Below are 25,704 nucleotides of genomic sequence, written 5' to 3' on the forward strand. Positions count from 1 at the left end.
TTACTCACCTTCCCCATCAGGGCCCATATTTTCATAGGAGTCCCAGCGTATCAGTGGATCTGTAGTATTATAATCAACTATCACTCCATGGTCATTCTGAAGGTGATAACCTCCTGGAAAAGTAACGTGTTTGAGACAAAAGAGAGTCATATTTGTAATGACCTACACACATATTTACAGTCCCCACTGTAATACCATGTTCTACCACTAGTAGAAAAAGGTTACAAAATGTAGAGGGATGGCTAGAGAGCCGTGTACATGGCTGCCCAGCAGGCCTGCTCAATTCCAGCCTTCAGGTTTCAGTGAAAGAACGAAGGGAGTGCTAACTAGGAGATAAGAAAGTAGACCAAGGTCAGAGGGAATAAAAGAGCTGTTGAACTAAAAGGATGAGCTAAACAAGTAAGGGGGGCTGTAAGGGTCTGAGTTAGATCATTGTCTACCAATTAGGAGCCTGTGTAATTACATCACTAATTGTTAAGAATCATATAAATGTACTGCATGAAAAGCTAATAAACGAAGTCAGTTCCAGCTTCTATGAAGTTGATGTCTGGCATTCCTGACCCGCTCCAAGCTGCAACAACAAAAAGAAACTACAAAATCTTAATTTACATGTCATTATAGTAGGAACCAGCAAAGGATTTTATCACGAGCGTGTTGATGATGCTGTGCTCTGAACCTGAATCACAAAGATAATCCCCCCAGCTCTTCAGCTAGGCACAATAAATCAAGCAACTTTGCAGAATGAAACCACAAATATTGGTATTAGGATGGTAATAAAGGGATGATAAGATAAGGTTTTGTTACAGAAGCATTTCACTAAAGAGCCACTCCATTTCTATGTGCCAGCTGCATTGTTTCATCCATTCTCTAACCTTCCAAAGGAGCTCGAGATCAGACTACTTGCCTGTGTGTTTGCCTGCATCAAAGTACACTCTGCCAAACATACCCGAAATTTAGAGCAGCAACACACATTTTTTCTGCCCTTAAGAAGGCAGAAAATAACATTCAGTTCTTAAAGCATACCATGAGGAATTTAGGTGTGGTCCAGTGATTCAAAAGCAAAGTATGAACATCAAGAACTCATGACCTTGGACTTGGCTTTGGCACTGATTTGATACAGATGCACAGGACGGATCAAACCAGCTTTCTCCCTCTGTTCCTTCATCTAGAACAGGTAGTTTAAAAAGAAAAATCCAAAACAAGAAATAGCTACCAATTCTTCACCTGTATCTTGAGAAGTAGGTGTTCCTGTAAACTGGTCTAAAGAAGAGCAGTGCTATGCTTTTTTACTGCACTGCTGTGGTGCATGTGCCATGATCAGTGTCCTTTCAAAACACAGATAGATAGTTAAAATGGGAAGGGCAAGAATACCACGGCCCCAAACCTTTCTGTGCAGGTAGAAAAAAGCCACTGTGTAAGAGTCTGTTTGATCATATTTCTCACAAAGTACATTTAGGAAGTTTGTTACCTAATTATTTAGGTGCTTAATCTTCCTGGTGAGGATAGCCTTTCTTACAAGTCCAGTAGGTTATTTTCTAGAACACCATTTTGGGGCTATGCAATACACAAAAGGCATTAAAAAACTGAGCTAGTTCAGCATAGGGCCACAAAGAAGGTCAGCGATGGAGCACTTCTCCCGGTAGGAGATGCCAAGGGACTGAGACTCGTTCAGCCTGAGAAGGCGGTGCCCAACAGCAGCCCCCCACAATGGATGGGGGCAAGTTTTCAAGGAGATAGGGCCGGGCTGTTTCCTGGGGCGAAAGGTGGGAGAATGAGGAAGAGAATGAATCAAAAGAGCTTTGGACAATAGAATCAGATGACTTTCCCAGCAAGGACAGTCAGTGGAAAAGGCTGCCCAGTGATGTTGCACTGTCTCTCCTTGAGGTTTTCCGGACCTGACTGAGACTCCCTGCAGTCTACCCTAACCTGAATTATGCTAGTATATAATTCTGTAGAAATTGTAAATAAATATTACATGGTAGATTCTTCTTCCCAGCCTGCTAACTGCTTAGATAGAAATTGAGTACTAATTTCTAAATTTCTAACTGATGAGAACCTTATTTTCAAGCTACTTAGAGCTTGCTAAAAACACAAAATTGATTTTCCATCCAGGAACAAATTGAACTCACTTGAACGAATTTTGATCCTTTTTCAGACATGTCAGCTGGCCTCTCTTCAAGCATAATATGGGATTCACCATTCAGGAAACGTTTAGATCAAGTCAGTGAAATTCATTTCTAAGATTTTTTCTTATATGGCTTTCCAACAAGCTAAGTGAAATCTTGTGCTCAGATGGACAGAAGTCAGTTCCTTACTGGCTGCTACTACAAGTCTCTTAGTGATCAAACTTGTGAAAAAGACTGAAGAATAATATATGCAGTTCTCAGGACACTTAATAAGATTTCGCATAAGAGAGGCTGTTCAGAACATTTGTTTTTCATTCAGTCTCAGGCAGAACCTATACCTTTTTTGTAACAGAATAAATAAAAACAAAACTCTTACAGAATTGAACTTCAATATAAAGCGCAATTTAAGTCCTTGTTGTAGTCAGTAATTGTCTATGACCTGAGTTATATTAAAATAAGATATATTCTGGAGGTATACAGGATATACGCTATAAAACAATCCAGAGCAGAAACATCTCCAGAATAAATTAGAATTGCTTCTCTTTACATTAAACTGAAAACAGCTCAACTTCACTACTTATCAAACTTGATCGCTCATGACAACAGCCAGCAAAATGTTACAGGAGGGACCACTGCTGTCATTCGCACTTAAGCAAGCTACTTATAACATACTGTGTTTTCTACAGATAGAGAAGTGGTCTATAATGGTGGTCAGTCATCATTCTGGTATATTTTTAAGAAGGTTTATCACTCTTAGGCTAATGTAAATGTTAATGAACACTTCATTAGACTCTACTGTATACTCACCTTGAATTTTCTCAGGAGTTTCTGAAAACACTAGTTCTACCTTCCCATAATCAGGAAAACGGTCATCTGAAAACAAAGGATAATATTATTTCCTACAGAAATACTTACAAGGCACTCAGAAGTCAGGATTTTCTATTGTTATTAATGCATGTACTTTTATCACACTTTTTACTTCAAATTGAGCAGTTTACTTCTAAAACAGTTACATTCCCAAAAAAGGCCACATAAGTGTAAGCTGATTTTTTGTTTATTTCCAAAAGCAGTCAAAAAACAAGAAGAAAAATAGGTCCCTCTCAACAGACATTGTTGTCCCTGGAACAACAGGGGAAGACATACCTGGAAGTAAACTATAAGTGTTCACTATATTAGCTAAATTACAATATTTGACCAAAAAAATCTTTGTATAGGCACATATTTCACAAAAATATATTTGCTATTAGTTTGTTAGTAACGTATGTTAAGATACAATCTTATATATAAATATTAAAAAAAAAGAAATTCTGTGGAAAGTACGGATTAGTACAATACAGATTTTCAAACATATCTGAAAACTTTGCCTACATTTTTCACATCAATTCTGAAACAATTAAAAGGGTTGCATATGCAGACAAACTTAGTATTCAACTTTGTCGCTGTTTCCATCATTCAAAAAAGAATGCTCTTAGCTCATCTTCTTTCTTCCAGTAGTAACTAAGAGTCAACATTTTAAAGATATGTTTGCTGTTTTAACAAATATCAGAAGTTGAGGTAAAGGTTATGTAGGGATATCTGATGTATTTTGTGTATTTTGAATGCATACAAAGATCTTTAGGGGTTTAGCTATGCTGAGGTGTTATGAAATAACTAGCATATAGTAGTCTCCCTTCTCCTAAAGATGAGAGAAGTCAAAAATAAATGTATATAGAAAAGTCCTTACTCATACTGGTGCTGAATGCAAAAACCCCATCCATGCACAGACACATGCATCCACGCCATTCACACTGACATGCAATAGAAGGCAAGTACCTTTGTTGGCATTATCTAAGTCCTTTTTGCCAAACACTAGGCCATGTCCTTGAACAGCTCCGGTGTGAAACTGAAGACGAAAAACCACATCCCGAGCAGCTGACCGATTTTTTTTGTGGTAACATTTTAGCTAAAAAAATTAAAATGAAATAAAATAACTTAAAGAAAGGGAAATCATGTCAATTAGCAATTTCTAAAAATCAGCACAAAGCAGTGTGCATGTTGTCTGGATTACTGTCTGAACAAGCTAACCACAGTGCAATTTAGAGCAGACACTACTGCTGTTGTAACATGGGTTGCTCAATCCTTTTAAAATTATACAGGCTCAAAGCAAGATTGAGTTTTGGATGTGTAAAAATAATAATTACTACTTTCATCATCACCACCACTAGCTGCTATCTGGTCACCGACCAGATGATGATTCAGAATCATAGCATGTGCCATTAAAATTTTGGAACACAAATCACTACTTTTTCATGGCATCAAACCAACAAAACACTAACATTTCATTCAACAAAACATTCATTTCAAAATAACTGAAGCATATGCAGACCAGCCTTCTCAGAAAACTTCCAAGATGATTACATCAATTTTAGGACATTTTTTAAAATTCCTCTACTAGCACTAATGTGATTTTCTGTATATTATGGAGGGAAGTTGGTGCTAGTTTTACCACCTTGCATAGAACAAGACAGAAATATATATAAAAAAAATAACATCTAGTATGAATTTCAGTGGCTAATTGTGACCATAACACAAATATTTCTTTAACCTCACTTTTCTTTAGACTAGACTTACAGACTTTTCACTTAACAATTCTTTGAGTTGTCCAGTGGAATACATGACCACTCAACATTCACTCAACTCAGCAATATATAAAAAACTTGGTAATCTTAAGTCATAGGACCTAAGTCATATGCCTTAAATTCTCAAAGTGCATCGGTGCTGATGGCACACTTGGCACACAGGCCAACTTGTGATCTACCTCAGCCCTTACACCAGATGCATGGGGCAGTAAAGATGAGGATATCAATCATCAAAACTCAACTGTCAAAGCCATTCCTGACTTTAGCTGTCAGGTGCCTTGCATGAACTGCAAGGCCCATCCCACCCCTCACCTTTCCAATCTGAAGCATCTGAAGATGAAAACTAGAGATAACAGTCTGCAGAGATAACAGTCTGCAAAGACTTAATTTGACTTGATAGTGCATTCTTTTTGTATTATTCATATTGCTGTAGGTATTTGTCTCTTCAACAGCAGCTCATGGGGCCATTCCACAAAAGAACTTAAACTTTGCTCCTCCTTCTGCCTCTCATGAATGAGATGAGTCACCCACTTGAGAAATGACTTTTCCAAAAACTACCTGGAAAATGGGAGAGGAAAAGGAGGAGCAATGCAAAAGGCCCAGATAAGGTCACTTTCAACTGTGAATTTCATCTGAACAGTTCAAGTCTGTTTCAAAACCAGTCCATATTAACTAGCCTTTATAGCATTAATTGAGGGATGGTCATTCACAGCCCAATTCAACTAAGACATCTTTGAAAAAATGGAGAATTAAGTGAGCATAAAGGACTTGATTTTTGCCTTCATTTACACTGATCTCCTATCATCTGATCTATGTATCATCGCTTCTGATCTACACCAAAAAACACCAGAATGAAAAATTGATCAAGTATAGAATCCCAGCATGACACAAACTAAACATATATATGCAAGCTAACAGTCCCTGCTACATATATTTCTGTTATACTTTATCAGCTGGATTGTTCTTCTTAAATCGGGGCTTTACAAAGTAAAAGTCTCAAAAGATAAACATGTTGTATCAAATGCCAAAGCTCAAGAAGAGAGTCTGAATTCAATCCAAGTATTACTCAGACAGACAATAATTTGTTTTCCTACTGGAAAAAAAAAAAGTGCATATGCACAACACTAGCCACTTAGCTAAATAAAGGTTCAATTCTGGAAAAAATATAAGGCAGGAAAATTAATCAGTATGCTTGAGTTAAAGAGTAAAGTTTTAGTTCAAGAATAAATAACCCCCCATTATTCAATATAACCAGAAGTTTTATGGAAAGGAGGATGGATATTTGCCTAAGGAATGACTGCAAGTTTGGCCAGAAGTGAAAAAGGGACAGAAAAATGGCATATGCTAGCCCTTAATGAGATAACCTTATCCAAAATTCATAATCTGATCTCAAATATCTGTTAGCATCCTATTCAATTACATTCTGTGAGCAAAAACAAGTTTTAAGAGACGAAACACCTTCTTTAAGATCATGTAACTTCCTTCACAATTTTATGTTAAAGTGGTATCTTTTTTCTTTCTTATTTATTCTAATTGTTTAAAGAGCTTTATTGTTTTTATATGGGGGTCAGCATGGGAGTACTGAAGATACAGAGGGCTAAATAACTGTAAAACACATTGTATCCTCCAGCTTGTAAGACTTTTGGCTTTGAACAGATGCAGGATTTGCCAAAAACATACTGTATTTTACAGAATATTTATAAAAATGCGCCATTCTGGTTAGCTTAGTAAATTATGTAGCTACAGAGTGCTTCTTTCTACTTTCTAATTCAATGTAATAGCTTTTAAGAATTTTAACTCAGAAGTGCTTCTTTATATAGTACTGTGATTGTGATACAACCACGCACTGTACATCTAGACCTAAGACACTGAAAATACCTTTTCTCACTCACGGTACTTAAGAAGCTTTTTAACTGACCGTACATTTAACTTTGAATACTAACACTATATTCAAGAGTAATACAAGCCACTGGAATTGTACTGCTGGGGGGAATGCTAGGGAATACCTATATATATTTACAGGCGTCAATGCAGCTTTTCAACAGCTTTGGCTGCGCTGCATCACTATTTACATTGTTGTAAGGACTTCTATAAGCCCAAGTCAAGCAAATAGTGTTGAAAGGGTAAATAACACATATCTGGTTCTCTCCAAAATTTCTTTAGAGACATAATTGTAGAAAAAGAGTGTGGAAACAAGGACAACAGTCAAGGATTACAAATCCTTGTAGTTCATGCTGTTCAACCCTATGGAGTCGGAAGAGTGGGGACAACAAAATTTTGTTTTTCCTGAAACCACTGATGACTTAGTCTACCATAGCTTAAAAAAAAAATCATAACTGAAGTTTTTCTTTAGGAAATACTGTTGTATTGAATAAGATGTTGCCTACAGTAATAGTATAAGACCAATGGATTTGGCTTCTTTTAAAATGCTATGGATGGAAAGCATTAATCAAGTTATGTGCAACTTTTTTTTTTCTTTTAAATTTGATAGCCACCAAGTTTGTCTCAGACTGATTTCTTCTGTAATCTACTCAATTTGCTTAGGCATCATCAACTACTCTGCTAAGTAATAATCTTCTCAAATCTGAAACTCCTCCAAACCTCTTAAGTATACCAGAAAATCTATAGCATGCTGTTTAGAAACATTATACTTTCTCCATTTTTCAGTGAAAGGAAAAAAAAAAAAAGGAAGAAAGAAGAACAAAGTACTAAAGTACTAAACTGAATTGTGAGGGGAGGAAACGGTGCAGTACGTGAACAAGAAAATGAGAGGTAAATAAGAAAAGAAAAAGGTAAATGAGAAAAGAAAAAAAGTCTGATACCAAGGACTCTCTTACTAAGATTCAGCATTCCTGAATCGAGAAATAAATAAAAAAGCATTCTGAAATCTCCCAGCAATATACACAGGAATACTCTTACTGATAATATCTCCCCCATTCATTCTACTTGTACTTCTATCTTCTTGGTTTAACCAATCAAAAGACATGGCAACTATCTTTCTTCTTCCTTGCATAACTGTAAATTATAAATATAAGAAAGCAAAGAGATTTAAAATGATAATGGTGCAAATTACACAAGCTATGTAGTACCTGTGCTTTCTGGATATTTTAGGTGCCAGTAGAATCAGGAAGCTTTCATCTGATACCATTTTATAGATTAACATAGTTTAACACCATATAGTTTTTTGATTGTTAATCTTGTCGGTCAAGTCACAGAGTATTTCAGTGTTGAGTTAGAAAACCTCCCAAAGCCATTTTAATAAACAAAACAGCAATACAGGCATAACTGCATTTGGTGATGCCATGAAATGGGAATGCAGTTTGCAATTGTTCGGGCCCTATAGTTTGAGGGTAATTTTGATTCATAGTAAAACCAGATAGGAAATTAAATTCATTTAATAACCTATTTGTTAGTATGTCCGCATACTAACAAATTGATTTATTTTTACAAGAATGCAAAACAGAATAGAGTCTATATTTCATATAGTTAACTTACCATAATGTCTCCCTTCAATAGCTGGGCTGGCTCTATAGCAATGGATATGCGGCTTTGATTTTCTGGCCCTAGGCTACTTAACAAGAGAGAAGAGAAAAGAAAAATAAAATATATGGTTTAAAGAAACAAACAAAAATAGATTCAGCAATTTTGCAATAGTGAGAATTAAAAATTGGATTCGGTCATAAAGGTAATGGCTAAGACTTACTATATTCCAGATGTATAAACTGGTTGCATAGCCTGGTATAACTTCAGAAAAGGCCGACAAACTGAAAAGAAGTTAAGAGAACAAATTATTTTTGTAATTATTTTCCTTTTTCTTAATATTACAAGTAGGAAATTTTGTGTACATCCAGATCAAGCAAAGTGGCACACAAGTGGGACAATGTTGACTGTCAAAAATCTTTCCAAAGAAAATACACTTTGGCAGATGTATTTCCCCTCAGAATAGTTTTTGATAATGTTTTGTAAAATTAAGTTTTCCCTGCACTCTAGATTAGTTCTGCATTGGAGAAGGGATGCATTTTAAAGGATATCGTAAGAAAACAAAAGTGGGAGCACTTTGCTCCTTATAAAATGGCTTTTTTTCTTCCCATTCCTCTACAGGAAAACAAAATGAACAAGGGAAGAAAGAGAACGGCTTAAAAATAAATAAAATAATAAAGTAAAATAAAATAAAATACATTTTCTAAAATTAGAAGAAATTTTTTTTTCCCAATTTTACTTCAAAACTAGAATCCACCTTAAATCCCTGACTACAGTAAAGAACGTTTTGTCTTTATTAAAGTAGTTATTTAAAAATAATGCAGCTTAAGCAATAGACTCAGATAGAGGACATTTCAAAAGACATATATTAACTCTTGGTGAGAAAGGGAAGGCGCTGTGCTACTTCACCATGCAGTAAGCTTCAGTACATCATCTTGGATTAGAACTTTAATTTTAAAGTCACTGACTACAGTAGGCCACCTTAGATGGCCACTTTATCTGAAGAGACTAAATGAAAAAATAAAATCTCAGAAAAGGAAGGAGAAGATGTGAACATGAAGACAATTGCTTTGGAAACATAAGCAAGTTCTCAAGTCTTTTCCAGGAACTGACGGAAGAACAGAAGCAAGGCAGACTGCTCTAGCACCATCTCTTCAGATGATAAGAAAGGAGGAAAATTTTCTTCCACTTTCTCTTTCATAGCCTTCATGGTCATGTTGTAATGTTATTGCATTTCCTACAGTTCTTTTACTGGGAATAGCTGGACTTATATAAAGGAGCACTAACTCTGACTTCTGATTCAGGCACAATTTATGGAAAGCTCCAAAATGAAACAATATTTTGAGCCTATGCTTTAATATGAAAAAATAGGTAACTTACCTCCTCCAACATCAAAGCTCGGAATGCCATGAAGGATAACATAGTGCAGGAAAACAGGGGTTGTACTCATTTTCATAGATCCAGATAAAAGGCCACTTAGAAATTGCACATATCTAAAAACACAAATTTGCCCAAGTTAAATAAAAACAGAAATGCAATTGTATGAGGGAAACAGAGTCTTTGCAAATGAATATTTCTAGCCATATTTCATGGATCATGACTAGAATTTTATCATTACATGCAACTCCAAAAAGAATAGCTGTCATAAAATAGCATGAAGGCACACACTTCTTTACCATGACTACTACATTACTATTGCAGAGGTCTTTATTGTACTTATTAACAATGCTATTCTAAACAGAAAAGGTAATTCACTTAGCTAGGAAAGCCAGTTCAGCTCAATATACATTTCCAATTACAACTGAAAGTCTGAGCTGGCTTTCACAATAGCATGAAACAGGCCCCATGCCATTTAGCGTGAAGCACACTTCATAAAAACAAAAATAACAAGTGCCCTTCTCAGAAATCCTAGCAGAAAAGGCACTGGCTGCAAATAACATCCTTACACTGCAAAGTGATCTGCAGAGCAATGTGAAAATCTTTGTATTGCTGTTCTTTAGTAACTGCTTTAATCATAAACCCACAAGCAAGTACATGCAAGTGAACAACACTGATGTGTGTTTAAGGAAAAAAAAAAAAAAAAAGCTCTCTTACCACTCAAAAAAAAAAAAAAACAAGTGAAATCAGCCTCTATTTTTCTACCGGTTTTGAGTCCATTTTTTTTCCATGCCCATGACATAACCTTTATTTAACTTCACTTTCAGGAATGTACAGTACAAAAAAAAAAAAAATCACCCTCAAGCTCTCCCCCTTTACATGCCATCTCACTAACCTACTCCTTACTGCTCACTCCAGCTAACACCACCATTAAAGATGCCCAGCCACAACAGCTCTGTTATCCCAGAATGGGGCTTGTAGCGGTTTTGAGGGGATTTATTTTTTTCTGAAATGTTTATTTTAAAATCTCTTAAGTCAGCTTTTCTCTTTTTTTTTCTCCCTTCAATCTTCTGAGAATAGTAAAAGAATAGTAAAAGTATCAGTTTAAAAATTGTTATACCTGAAACCCGCAAACACTGTAGGTAAAACACCACATTAGCAATTGCCCAGTCTGCACAGCTTCTCCCATCTGTTTTTAATTATTTCAAAAATTCATCTGCATTCTTGAACCTTATTTCTCCAAACAGTGCACTTAAAATGCTTATAGGCAATTGGCTAAATTCTGAGAGGTGTGTTGAATTAAAATGATTTATAGAAAAATTTTATATATGAAGGCTCCATATCTGCACTTTTTTTTCAGGAAAACCTTCAACTGTAATATCTGAGAATACTAAGTATTTCCAGGATAGATTCAAAGCAGGAGTTCTGAAGTCTGCTGAAGAACACATCTGAAGATGACGTGGCTCTCCTTGCAGCATCTCACTAGCTGTGAGGTCAAAAAGTTAATTTATATTTTCAGGAGTGATGTATATGATGACCACAACTAAAATTTTAAGGAGAAAATTTACACGCAGATTCACCTAAATTATGCCTACTTAAGCATCAACTAGATTTTAACAGAGGTGTGACTATTCTATTATTCTTAAGGAAAGAAAGCATCCCAAGCACATACACATGGATATGCCTGGAAGATGGTCAGCTGAAGTTCAGCACTGCTGAAAAAAGATGCTAACTTCGTCCATCAGAAAATGAATAGAAGTCCCTGTGGGAGAACCTACGGGAACTAAGCCAGTCTGTGACGGATATGCTCCTTCCCCAGCTCATCCTGACTTCTCACACATAGCCCTGTTCAGGTGTTAACTACCACATTATCTGATCCTGGTAGTTGCCTCCCTGATTTCTTCCCCCACCCAGACATTAACCATCAATAATACTCCTGATGGCCCTATCCTGATGGGGAGATAAGGCTAACTGTGAGTGCACCAGCCAACAGTCATTTCTGAAATTGAAAGAATGACTATCAGTCAATCATTTTATCCTATAAATACGGGGACAGCCCAAGAGCCCACTGAGCTCTCCTTGCATGGCAGTGGGCTGCACGCCAGGATCTCCCCTTGAGCAGGGACACCTCTCAAGGATTCTCCTCGAGGTTAAGAGATCCTTCCCACTACAGGTTCGTGGTAAGTGACTATAGCGCGTCTTTCTCTTTTTTGAGTTTGTAAACCTTACTTTGTAACTGCACAAATCCTTTAGACATAAACTGTTGACCAGGTCTGCAACTAGGACTGGATCCAGCTGCACCCAGACTCCTCTCAGAAGGAGTTAGGAAAGCAAGGGGGTCCAATCTGAACCTCGTGACCCAACGGGAGGGTGTCCTTGATAATTCTGTGTGTATCTTGAACCTCCATGCAATAACTAATAAGTGGCCTTGCCATAGAATCTCGTGAAACCATTGTCATTACCAATAAAACCTATTCCTATCTCTTACCCACGAGTGAAGTGCATTGTATCACTCACCCCCACCACCCCTCGTTCAGTGACACAGTCTCCTGGAGGAGGATACCAAAGCACCCTTTACATCTAATTTATCTCTAGCTCTAGGGCTTACATACAGTTCACCTATAGAAGCTATACAAGCTTCCTACCAATGTGTCCTTAAAAAATGCAGCAAGGCACCAGTCACAGATGATGCATTGAGAATCCTTCCTTGTCTTCTCCATGGAAATGTGCTGGCTACAGGGACGCTCATTTAAAATCAGAATAATGTATAAAGCTTCTGCATAGGAACATTAAGACCATCTCTCTCCTTTTGCTCCCACAGTTCATGCCTCTCTATCTGGTAGGCATCACACTCACACCCGGTTTTATTAAAATACAAAGGGCAAATATGCAGGCATAAAACTGAAAGAAGAATGAGGTTGGTGAAGTTCTATTTATGAGAAGTTTATTTAAAGCCTAGTGGGATGCTGTGCTATTATTTCTCATGTGAAAAACAGCTGTACAGGTCACCAAATGGGTTCAAGAGGCAATGGGAAAGCTTTTCTTATTTAGGCATGAACAGAACCAAACGCTATATTGCACATTATTGCCACACATTTTTTCTAGTTTGATTATTAGCAAAGCCTTATCCTTTAAATATCTTTTAAAAAACTAATGTATACATGCTGATTAAAATCAAAAGCAATTTGTAATACTAAATAAAACGCAATGGATATTTTCTGTTTCTACAAGATTGAGCTATATCAAATAGTTGTCTGACAGATATCAAAAACCTGCTCCCCTCTTTTGTTACTTCATTGCCTCATGTCAGAGTCACTTAAATAGTCAGCCCTAGATCTATTCACTTCCAAACCACTTGCTTTAACTCACAACTCAACCTCATTCACACAGACAGTCTAAAAAGGTAAGACATCCAGACAGACAAGATACATCATACACACTCTGACAAATATTTACTAGCATGAACATGGGGTGACTGCATAATCTGCAGATCCTCCAAACAAGTGATAATAAGATCTTTATTGCACACTAATCAACATGCATTCCATACACAACATTTATGATACATAAAAATCAGTTTATTATCTTAAAGCAATTAAGGAATGGATTGTGACATCTCCTTTTCCTAGAAAAAAATGCAGTAAGAATGCATGCAGATAGGAAGGTGGTGCAAAAGGTCTTATCTATACTGGGCTACGTGCAGGAACTGAAGCAGAGATCTCATCAATCAAGGAAGGTTAATATAAGATAAAGTGCTGAGAGTTCAGGAATCACTGGAGGATCTGCAGGAAACAGCCTTCATACAGCAGAGGAAAAGGTAAGGAACGGGGGAAAAGATAACCCACATTTCTTATTTCTTGGTATGAATTAGAAGTAATTGAATACCTTTTCTGGGATGGCTGCATTAAAGTCGAAACTTTATCATCAAAGAATTTCTTCATAGCAAATCTGTCTAGAGCCTGATCAGCACTGTCAAAACAGAGACACAGATATCATGTTATTCCAGCTTGGGGTTATCTTGGAAATTCAGCAGGTTACAGCTTGAAATATGCCAACAAATACTAGGGAAAAAAAAAGGCACTAGCAACCTCAGCGCAGGTCCGACAGGAATGTTTTTTTTCCACTGACATCTTCTCATTCCATGCCTTAAGGTAGTTTCCTTCCTTTGGCAAAGCACATACTCTCATACTCAGTTATTTGGATTGTACATTCCCAACATGAGTATGTTATAATTGTTGCAATGTAATAAATTTTAGCAAAGTCAAAGCAACTTAGGCTTGCCATCATTTCCTTCACATGTCATTTGGGGAGTTTTCTCTGTGAAACGCAAATTTACTCTCCTTTAAACAAGAAGCAGCAACATTATGGAGATGAAAGCTGTCTCTTAGCTGTGGTTGTAGTACATTATATGAGGTGCAGAGGGTGCAAGGAACTGGATCATTTAAGCAGACAAGCAGTTTACCCAATCTTCATTTCTTATGCCTTGAGCCACTAAGGGAGAGAATGTTTAAAAATAAAATTATCAATCTTTGAAAAAAAATGCTTTGCATCTGGCAACCATGAACTCTTAAGGAACAATCTATTCAGCAAAATAGTCTCAGAATGGGAATGTGTCTAATGCGGTTCTTCTGTATGTGTGTGGAGGATGGCAAGAGGGTATAGGGGAAAAAACAAAACAAAAAACTGTAAGAATGCTCATGATTATACATTCCAAGTATTACACCATGCTGACTCAGTTGTATTTACATTGTATTGAAAAAAGCGTTTATTAATGGATGTAGTTGATATTAATCAGCATCATGACATAAACCAAACAGAAGTTCCAAAATAACTAGACTCTCTATTTTCACCTACAGGAGTTGCAATTAAAAAAAAATGCATACACAGATCAGACTAAAAACACAATTTATATCCTTTCCAAAAATCAGTCACAAGATTGATTATCTTGACTTGATGTTGGATCATACTGTGAAAATATGCTTTTTCTTCATGGAGGTTAAAGATTACACAGCATGTGATTAGGACAGCTTTCTCCCCAAAATCCAGTTTCTCCTATCTTTACATTTGTGTAACAATCCATCTGCTGTAAAAGACAGCATCATTTCCTCGGTATTCTCTTGGTGAGGAATTTCTGCAATATTTGAGAGATGTACATTTTACTGCAAAATGACAAACATTATTATGTATAGCATATTCTTTCACATACCATAGAACCATAGAATCATTAAGGTTGGAAGGGACCTCTAGAGATCTTCTAGTCCAAGCACCCTGTACATGCAGGCCCACGGCCCACAAAATGTCAGATCCTCATGTATATACATAAATACATATGTAGTTGTATGCAGTGTGGTAGTACAATGTCAATAATGATGGTACCAGCACAAAATGAGTAACTGCTGTGCTACATATGTAGCATGAAATGCTGCGGAATAAATAAGACACTTCATTTTACAAATGCACACATACAAGACACATACAAAATCACTACTCTAAGTCTAAAATATTAAAAAATAAAAGAGCAATAAGGCAGAACATTTTACACTTCAGTAAAAGATTGCCCTTATTTTTTCCATTGCTTTGTAAACACTGCTTAAAATAGTTGAAATTCTACTTCAGACAGTAATATCCAAAATGACCTAGTTGGAGAAATCTGCCCTTTCTAGGTCTCTCAACTGGCAACTGATGTATCATTTCTTCACATGATTCCTGAAAGTTTAATTATGTTCTTCCTGTCTTCTACCTAAAAATTTTATGTGTATATAGGCGCACACATTTTTTACTGTGTGTGTATTATACAGGTGCTAAAGAATAACATGCTGTAGGATAAAAAACTACTATCCTATAGCATTTCAAATTCTTATTAACTGGTATGACATGATCTCAATGCGTTGCTTCACATATCTTCACCCACACTTTCACCCAGGCTTAAACCATCCCACTCTTTAACTGCCTTGACCAAAGATTTTCGGTTCTTGACTTGTTAGAACAAAATTTAACAACTATTACAAAAAGCCTAGTTTGCCCTAGTTAATTTTGGCTGCGCATTAGTCTTTCCTAAATGAGAAAATCAAGTATTTGTAACATAGAACCCAAAGGAAGAACAATCATACTCGTTACCTGTAGCTACAAAGATTTTTTTCCCCAGGTTTCCTTGTACATGTACGTTAAAAAAAAATAATAGAAATAATTACAATATTTTCTCCACATTTGAAATACATTACGTTTTACTATTTAACACTAAACTATCACCAATAGCAGCTGCTATTATCAAATTCATAAAAATAAACTTTAAGAAACCTCACACACCATTGATGCACATGGAGCCTTTACATCATCAGGCTGTGTTTTGAAGCCCGGACACTGGAGGGCAAGTAGGAACTTTGTAGGTGCACAGGATCCTTGAATCCTTGTCTCAGAGCATTGTTTCTAGCAAGGCAGCTATCATCCGCAGCAGCAGTGGTGGCAATAGCTCCTGCTTCCGTGTTCTTGTTGCATATTTTGAAAAGCCTTCATCTATAACTCTACTCAAATGATGTTCTTCCCTCAGACCCCATCAACAAACAGGAAAGTTAAGATTTCGATAGAGTTATCAGCTAACTACAAATTTAGATTATGGTTTCTACTCTCATCACTTGCTTGGAGGAATCCTGAATATATCTTGAATTAAAGGTGGCATCTTTCAACACGAGGCACTACATCATTGTATCAGAGGTTATTCTGTTATGACATTATTAATACCTGTTTACAGCAAGGTGCCACCTTTCAAGTTCGATACAATACTGTGACACAGATCACAACACAGTACTGCAGTATCCTCAATTAACAGATCTTTTGTTCATAATTATTCTCAATAAAATATTACCATAAAATGGTGACAATGATTGCTACAATTCTTCCTTTGTAAACATAAATTCATAAATTTAATAAACGTACATTTATTACTTTATTTTTTCAATATTATTCGCTTGTATAACGCAACTTAGTCTACATTTATCTGTAAGGTTTCATCAGAGTAAACAGTTTTTTGAGGGCCTGGTTTCACTGAAGTCCATGAGAAATTTGCTGTCAGCATCAAGATTTCATTTACTGCTGATTGCAGAAAAGTTCCACCCTTTTAACAGCATTTATCAAGTTTCACTTTTAATGACACATATTGTCAATTATCACTTCATGATTTCAGTATTCTAAAAGAATCAGCAGTAACAACTACAAAAAACAGAGTCCTGCTTGAACAATTGGAAGACTTGCTTCTGTAAAATTAAGCCCAGATAATGTCTTAAATGGCATCCTCATTAGGACCAATGCCTGGGGAATCCCCTATTCAATATTAGTTCTAACTAATGTGTTCTAACTAATTAGTTCTAACAACTGTGTTCCTCAAGGAGTTTAGAAATATTTCTTATTGAGAGAGACATAAGTTATAGAATCGGATACTTTTGATAGTATAAAGATAGAATCAGGATATAAATAAAGGCTTCTTGCACATGTAGAACAACCCTTTGGAGAATTTTCCCACAGAACCATAGAATATCCCAGGTTAGAAGGTACATTAGGATGTCAGGTAGTCCAATCTCCTGTTTGAAGCAGGATCATGAGAAAAGTCTGTTTTAATATATGGTTAATTAAGAGTTTTGAAGCAAGCTGGCAAACTTAAGTGTGTAACTGAACAACACTGCATTTAAGAAACATCTTTTTTTTTTTTTCTGACATTCTGCTCTCTGATTGTAAAAACAAACAATATACACTTCCTTTTTCCATTATTCACCTTACCTTGCAGAAACATTGGTGAAGTGCATATATGATGATATGACTACGCCTATCCTTCCTTTTCCTCCCTGTATTAGAAAAAAAAGAAACAACTCATTTCAGCTATACTGCACATAATTTGCATTAATCCTTCTACTCTACATCGAGAAGTCTCAAACCCAGAGGAAGAAATGTTTTAAAAGATCAAATGAAGAAACAACTTTCCTACGTCATACTGAATCTTAAATCTTTAACATCAGAGCTTGAATTCCTTGCATATGTTTCAAAACATCACTCAGCTCATGACTTCCCAACTCATATTCAGGAGCAGTGTCAAGTAAACACAATAAATCATACATATGACTCGCCATTTTATTATTCTTATTATGTTTCTTATTCTTTTGAACTTAAGATTCAGTAAGTTTAAAACTTTATAATATTTAATTTAAATCTATGAATCTATAGCTTTGTTGTCCTTCACTTCTTAATTATTTCTTAATAGAACACTGAAATGCTTGGCATCTTTTCATATGAAAACAAAGATATAAATTAAAAGAAAAAATATCTTGAACAGTAGCAGGAACATTCTATCAGCTATTTTAATTTAGTAGTACTCTTTCCAGAGATCATCATTCAAGACAAGTCTTGACAATATTGCCATTTCTGGCATGATGTGCTACTAAATAGAAATTTTGGAAAGCATGTGATTTCCGACTTTTTTTTTTAAAACCTTCCTTCCTCCAACACCTGAGATTTAAACCAACTATTGCTTTTTGTTTTCTATGGCATTTTTCAAAAAAAAAGTTTCAAAATCTTATTTAATAGTTTAGATAACATAAATTCAGTAAAAAAAGAGTGGTAATCTTCAATGGCTTCAAGATGCTTTCAGACTTTCAGCTAACATAGCTACATTGATCCTCCTGCTTGGAAACTTTTAGATCATTACCAAAAGGAACTAATTGTACATTACCACTTTGTATGTAAAGTGCCAAATAACATGCATATATGTATATATATATATATATGTATATATGTATATATATACATGTGAAGTTATAACTAAAGAAGCATTACGTTCCCTGCACTATGCTCTTTCTTTCATGGATTTTCCTGGTATTGTGTCACCATGTAAGGGCTGTTTACCTGGCTGCAGTCCTGCAGCTAATAAGAAATCAATGGTGTTTCATACAATCATGGCATTCTGCCTGCAAGCTATGAACTACAGAGGACTATTCAACTTGAATTTAAAAGAAGATTTGTGTCTCATACCAGCCTCAGTTAGTTTAAAATAAAATCTGCCAGTGATGCAAAGATGGATTTGCCTCATGTGTTACCCCAGCACAGCTGCCAGCTCAATTCAAATAATATTATTTATTACTAACAAGACAAAATATTGCACAATAATAACAGCACTACTGTAGAGCAGGACAATTACCCAGGCAGTCAGAACCTGCCCAAGCCCAGAGGCTATGTATCTACTGACTGCAATCATATTGCAGTCCAAAGGAATTACCTATTAGTCCGTGCAATCACTGTGCTATATAATTTACATTCTGGGCCACATTTTCCAATATGGCCAGTAAAACAAGGTCCAGAAAAAGTTATTCAGTTGTGCCAGGAATTGTCCAAACATCCACTTTTGCCTACTGAAAGCAGTCCAGACATTTACCTTTACCTGTGAGGAGGACTCAGCTGACTGAAGTAAAGCCTGTGAGATGTTGCTCCCTTATACAGCAACAAGATCAGTGAATGTCACAACATGAAAGGCTTCTAAGGAGTTTGCTGTTAGACTGGAAAATCTCAGGCCTCTAAATATGCTCACAGAAGTAGCACTGCCTTTGAAGGAAGTGAACTAACGTCACTGCACACTATGCCCAGAGCACAAGCGAGAACCTTAGTTATCATAAAGAGGTGTAGATAACATAGGTATGTGAGGTCAGTGGATTTAAGCCTTTATAATACTGTTTGTTCAACCTGCTGTTATTACATCTACTTAAGAGTAACAACATTTAGCACTACCAAAATCAGTAACAATGAATGACTTGAACCCCTTCTGATCAATAAAACATTCAAGAACATTGCCTGTGGGTCAATGTTAATTGTACTATTAATAATTTCCTCAGGCATCATATAATCCCTTTAAAGCTAACGCTATACATACGGAGGATTTGCCACACAGTTTCCAATATTAAAAACAGATTTTTTTTTTTAATATGAGGAAGAACAAAAGGCAAACTTTTTGAACAGGAATTAAAACTGATGGGCAATGATTATATAAGCTCACTTACTCTGCAGTGGATCACCACCACATGTTGGGGATCGCCACTGAGCCAAGACTCCATAGCTTTGCAGATGGTGCACACCTTATCGAGAGGTGGAGCATGAAGGTCAGGCCAGCCCACATCCAGAATCTGCAAAGAACAGATAACATTCACAAGACACATCATTTAGTACTACATATTCAAACATTACAATGGTGAAGAGTTTTCTTACTTCTAACTGAAGAGAACCATGTCACAGTTATATTACTTTCTAATGGCATGATGTAAGCAAAATATCTTTGCAGGTCTTCTGATGGTGTGTGTAGAAGGTATTGGACAGCTTTTTTTATTCTCCATATTGACTAGTAATCTCTTCAAAAAAAGTACACTGATTTGTCTCATAAAATTTCTAAAAATCTTGATTTCTGATTGATTTTTTAAATTAGATTCAGGTAATTTCAAAAAGGATTTAAAAAGTTAAAAATACAGCAAAAGCTTTGGCTGAGCTGGTCCAGTTTTGTGATGGTGTTTAATTATTCCGTGGGTTTTTTTTCCTTCATATACAATGAATTTGGCATCTAAAATTTTGTTCATAGCTTCTATTCACAATTGGTCGCCTTATAATACTGTTTGCTCAACCTGCTGTTATATGTCGACTTAACAATAACAATACTTAACGCTACCAAAAACAGTAACAAGGAATTATTTAAATCCCCTGTGATCAATAAAATATGAAAGCAAATAGCCTACAGGTCAAAGTTATTATTAACAACATGTCATATTAATTTTTTCCTCGGGCATCGTGCATCTCTTAAGCTATTGCTATAAATACACATCTGTGCTACTCTGGCCTTATAATGATTGATGAAGATTATCTGCATTTCATTTTTAGAACAAACATAAGTGAGAGGAAAACCTTGAGGAAGAACTAAAGACAAAAGACATCAACAACTAGTTCTCTTAATTAAATCTCTATTGTGTAGAGAAGCAGCTTTGAAAGGTTAATGCAAAAATGAAGCTTATATTTGAACTGAGTTAAGTAGTTTCAGCCATCAGACTGTATGTTGCAATATACGATCCTTAATATCCCACAGGTGCACAAAGAATGTATGCTCAGAATAAAACTGACTTCATTCAAGAGAAATATTTTCAGCAGTCTCAGTAGACTTTCTTTCTGGTCCAGTGTGTGAAGTTGTAGAAAAAAACAGCTTTGTATGGCATGGCTTTAACAGGCACAAAGCAGAATTTGGGGAAAAAAACAAAACACTACACACAAAAAACCAAAAACAACAAAAACAAAACAAAAAACTAGAAGAGATGCCTTCCAAAAGTTCTTATCTTACTCCGTACATCAAGGCTTGCATACCTTCAGGGCTTACTAGGCCATTTAAGCTGCTAATTAACACTAGCAAGAGAGGTATGCCATGGAAGAGAACCAATACCTTTGGGTTAAGCTTGGCAAGGTCATATCTCTTTTCAGAAAGGTTTAACACCTGTTCAGAAAGAAAGAAAGACAAAAAAAAAATCAACCATTGAGCCTTCACAATTTATGCAGTGAACCACTGTATTTGAAACACATGATGATTAGACGTGACAGTGGTAGGGTTTCAGGGTGCTGTTTTACTGAACCAAATTAATATTAAAAGTCATGTAACATGAGCAAATGTATTTTAGATGGTCCTTACAATAAGCTCAATAATTACAAGATGACATTAGAGATTGCATCTTACTGTGAGGAAAAACAATCTGTTTTTTTTTCCCATTTTTTATTTTAGTCAAAGGTATACTGAGGGACCTGGACAACATGCTGAATCATTGTACTATGCAAGAAAAATAAATACACACACTTGTGAGGGCAACATCCTCTGTATTTGAATTTGATTGCCTGGAAAGAAAATGTTGCTCTTTTACATCACTCAGAGCTAACACAGATGATGACCATTACCATTTTAGAAGCTGCACTATGCTGTCAGAATGGGATAAAAAGTCAATAAATATAAATGAGAAAGAAGTTCAAGGTGTACTTAATTATTAACTATGGAAAAACTTGCAGACTCTATTCTAATGAGCCCCATCCTATCTGCAAGTAGCCAGCACTCTCAGCAGCTCAGTGAAGAAGCTCAGTAAAGAAGCCAAGAGCTGAACAGGCCAAAGAAAAAAATAATTTGCCTCTGCTGCTCTAAGCCTGCTGCTCACTGAGGTGGTCATTTGAAGCATTTTAATGGGCCATCACCTGATGCACACAGCAAAAGCAAGAAACTATTGAACTATCTGCAGGAAAAAATGACATTTTTTTGAATTAAAAAAAATCACCCAGAGACAGAAAAAAAAATGAAAATTAACAAAGAAAACAGCTTGCATTTTAAAGTGCATAAGTGTCTGGAAATACACATGGTCATAAAGGCCATACACCACTTTTGTGGAAGGCAAAACATACGAAGAAAGCTTAAAGCATCCTTACAAGATTAGGTCTTCATTCCAATATTCTTTTTGCATTTTAAACACAACACCACTGACGAGATAAATCACAACCAAAAAATATATATATATGTACTGCCTTCCAGGCCAGTTTGTAGTGGGGAGGGTCTTCTATATAAACAACTACAAAAAACTTATTTTTCTATCAGCTTTAATATACTATACGCTCTAGCAATTTAGTGGAAAGCTGTGTTCCTTATACAGAATTCTTAATATTTGATTAAAAACAAAAATGTGTGTAAGAGAAATTTTCCGCAGAAAAAGAACTATGGCAATTTGGCAAGAACTTCCATTCTTTATTCATTTTCTTGTAAATTTAAGATCAATTTAAAACTGTTGTGTAATATGGCGCTGGTCATGGTAGATATTTCTCATCTGGATCAGATGCCATGTCTCTGTCAAGTCACACAGTAGCAAAGATCAGACTGGGACACTCTACAAGTTCTCACTGCTCAGAATGGAGGCAGAAGCAAGAGGAAGCAATATTTCACTTAAGTAAACAAAACAAGAGGTCACAGAAGTCTTTGAACAGAAGCAAACACTATAAATAGATATAGGTGGAAGATTAATTGCATCCTTTTTAAATGCTACTTGGTATACCCAAGGTCTGTCTGTTTGGAAAGACAAGCTTAGCTTTTAATTTTACAAAACGTAGTCATTTTGTCCTAAATTTTAGGATCTCATTTAAAAAAGTAAAGATGAAATTCTATACCCTTCTTCTTGTACACAGCAGAAAGGAAGACACCCCTGCCCCCTCCCATACATGAGTCAATCCTGACCTGGAAAGAAGCTTTTAAAGGGAGCTAATACTAATTCTCTCACACTGCTAAGACCTTAGAACAAAAATAAGAAACCTTTTAGCTGGTGAAGGCCAGCAGATCTTTATGAAGGCACTGAAGATTGAGACCTTTTGGCTTGCTTCTTATTCAAATGACCAGAAGCACAGCAAAGTTACATTACCCAAAAACAAACACACTTGTGCTAAAATTGCTTAATTTATGGCTTTGATTGCCATAAATTATAAACACCTCTTTGAAACAGTGGGGAAACAAAATCATACACATTCATATATTTCAAACACCAAGGAGTTTCAAGAAATGAGCACAATCAGATTTGTCAAACCAATAAGCAGATATTTTTTTTCTTTTAAGAGCTCAGAATATTGGAACAACAGAGCACTACTGACTTGCCTACAAGTGTAATGCACAGCAGGCTTTTTAGTCAGTATTACAGGACACATACACTACTGAAATTGTCCAAAGCACTACCAGCTTTACCGTAATGGTGAATTTATTTATGCAAATTGAATCTTTCTCATTGTTCTCTTTGAAGGATTTTTGTACTATGTGCATTTTCAAAGTACCTGTGAAAAACAGCACATTTGGAGTCAAGCCTATGAATCTTTCCCTGCAATAAAATATGCATTGCTATGTACCTGACACAGGATTTTAATAAGTAGTGAATAAAAGGATGATTCATTTTATCCTTTAATTGGCCTCACTTTGAAGAGTTTGGGCTTATTGCAGAAAGGATTTCTCAATGAAAATACATTGCATGAAAGGAAATACATCAATGTATTTGTTGGCCGCTTTAGAGATCTTTTTTTTTTAACAATGCTAGGATAGGGAATACTTCATCCCTATCCGTTTTTCTTTGTCTCTGTCCAATTCATGTTAACACATAAAACGATAAAAACAATTTTGCTGTTTCTGACATACAAGTTAACTTTAGTTCTTTAGTTAATTCTTTTACAACTCTGCATGAATATGTACACATCAACTGGATCACCCTGGGCAAAAATAAAGCTAATAAATAAATAAATAAATAAATAAATAAAACACAACACTGGGTTCTGTTTTTCAACACAGCATGATGCCCCTCTGCTGACCAAGGCCATAAACAAAAAACACAACACACAAAAAAAAGCTACACAGATGGTATAAAAATTCAGTTTTGAAAATTTTCACTGTTAAAGTCTGATTTCTTCTGAGAACTTAACTCTTTAATTTAAAAAGTATTTTTTTTCTTTCTTAGGACAACAAAACAGAGAAAAGATTAGCTTAAGATATGGAGAGATTTCCATTTCACTGCAAATGATGCTGGTCTTAAACTGTGAAATTCCCTATTATTACAGCAAATGAAATATTTGTGTTTTTAAAATTTTTATTCATTCTCTTTGCAATCTGTTGTGACCAAAACAGGCAACAATGTGGTAACCTAATCCTTTAGATTTTTCATTTCTCTTCTATGTCCTTGCTATGGACTGTAGTGACAATTTTTTAACATGTGCATAAATCAATAGGGAGAATAACTAGATACAAAACAGCAAATTCATGTAAAAGTGCATTTAGGATGTATAATGCATTTATAACATCTCTATGAGCAAAGGATGTATTTTCATTGTTTATTTACAGTCATTCCAGAAATTAATTTCTAATATGAATCATGTTTCAGCTCCTAAAGATGTAGATTTGACTTGAATAGTTTACACATGTTGCCTAAAAATGCACTTAAGAGCAGAAGGTAAATAAATAAAATATTGGCTTTGGTTTAAATTCCCATTTAAAGAGCAAGTCATAGGATTTCAATGTATTAGGCAGAAAACAGCATTAAAAATAAGCGTCTCAAATGGGTCATCATAAAAATATATACTATGCATGAAGCTCAGAAATTTGCTCATGACTTAATTTTCTATAGAAAAATACATAGCAGGAAAAATGTATCTAAATCAATTTAATGAGAAAGAGCTGGACTAAACAAATAGTAGCCCTGCCTTTAGGTACAGTTTCAAAACAACAGCAGACAGGGCATGATGGTGAGAGACCATCAGATACCCAGCTGAGAATCTAGATGTGACTGACTGTTAGGGAAAAAAAAAAAAAAAAGGAAAAGAACGTATTCCACTGTGGGGCATCTAGAACTTTTAAGAGTATATTTTTCTCAGTGAAAACAGTTCTTAAAAGTAATCTACAGCATTTGACTTCCAGCACTACCAAATTGGAGACTGCAGTGCCACCACCAGGAAAGTGCTTTTAATACCTGTACTTGTCTAATGGCATTAAACATTACTGAAAATATTGCTCTTCCATGAAAAGCTGTAACCATGGACCACAAAGAAACGAGATGACGTCTGATGTCTAATGATGACTGATGTCTGATTTATAATGGTATACATGAACCTACAAGTCATCCAGGAAGGAAGAGGATGCAGAAGAAACAAACAATCTTGCCGTACCAAGTAGTTATCCCCATGTTTGGATTTGAGCATTCGGGTTACATCTTGCAGGTTGTGCAGGTACGTTTCTTCAGAACAGCTAGCAGGGAAGGATACAGCAATGATCCGCTCTGTGATGTATGTGAGGTCAAGTTCATAGCCTTCCTCCATAATGTGATCAAAGTCCATGCTTCTGTGAAGAAATTAGACATGGCTGTTCAGAGCAGAGCAGCAGAGAATAAAACATAGCATCTTAGTGGTAAGTAATTGTAGTTTGGACTCAAACACCGCAATCAGTCAGCATTGCAGCTCGCCTATTTTCTTTAAAATTGAAATTTATGAAATGCCTATAAAGCTTGAATTACTCAGTGTGGTAAGCAAAGGAAGTTAGGCAAGGATTGGAG

At 35.8% G+C, this 25,704-nt stretch overlaps 1 protein-coding gene across 1 annotated transcript; it reads right to left on the minus strand.

The window, feature by feature from the left end:
• Positions 1–25,489, minus strand: LOC148590337 (tensin-3-like). Its single transcript, XM_088539153.1, has 11 exons — positions 25,322–25,489; positions 21,051–21,101; positions 19,636–19,758; positions 17,372–17,436; positions 13,487–13,570; positions 9,605–9,717; positions 8,448–8,508; positions 8,240–8,312; positions 3,939–4,068; positions 2,934–2,999; positions 1–113 (listed from the first exon to the last, which is right to left on the minus strand). The coding sequence occupies exons 1-11, from the start codon at positions 25,487–25,489 to the stop codon at positions 1–3; spliced, it is 1,047 nt and encodes a 348-aa protein (XP_088395279.1).
• Positions 25,490–25,704: the final 215 nt, after the last annotated feature.

Source organism: Tinamus guttatus, unplaced genomic scaffold (assembly GCF_059628265.1).
Source record: "Tinamus guttatus ecotype Peru unplaced genomic scaffold, ASM5962826v1 Tinamus_guttatus_pri_ptg001430l, whole genome shotgun sequence".
Taxonomy (NCBI): Eukaryota; Metazoa; Chordata; class Aves; order Tinamiformes; family Tinamidae; genus Tinamus; species Tinamus guttatus.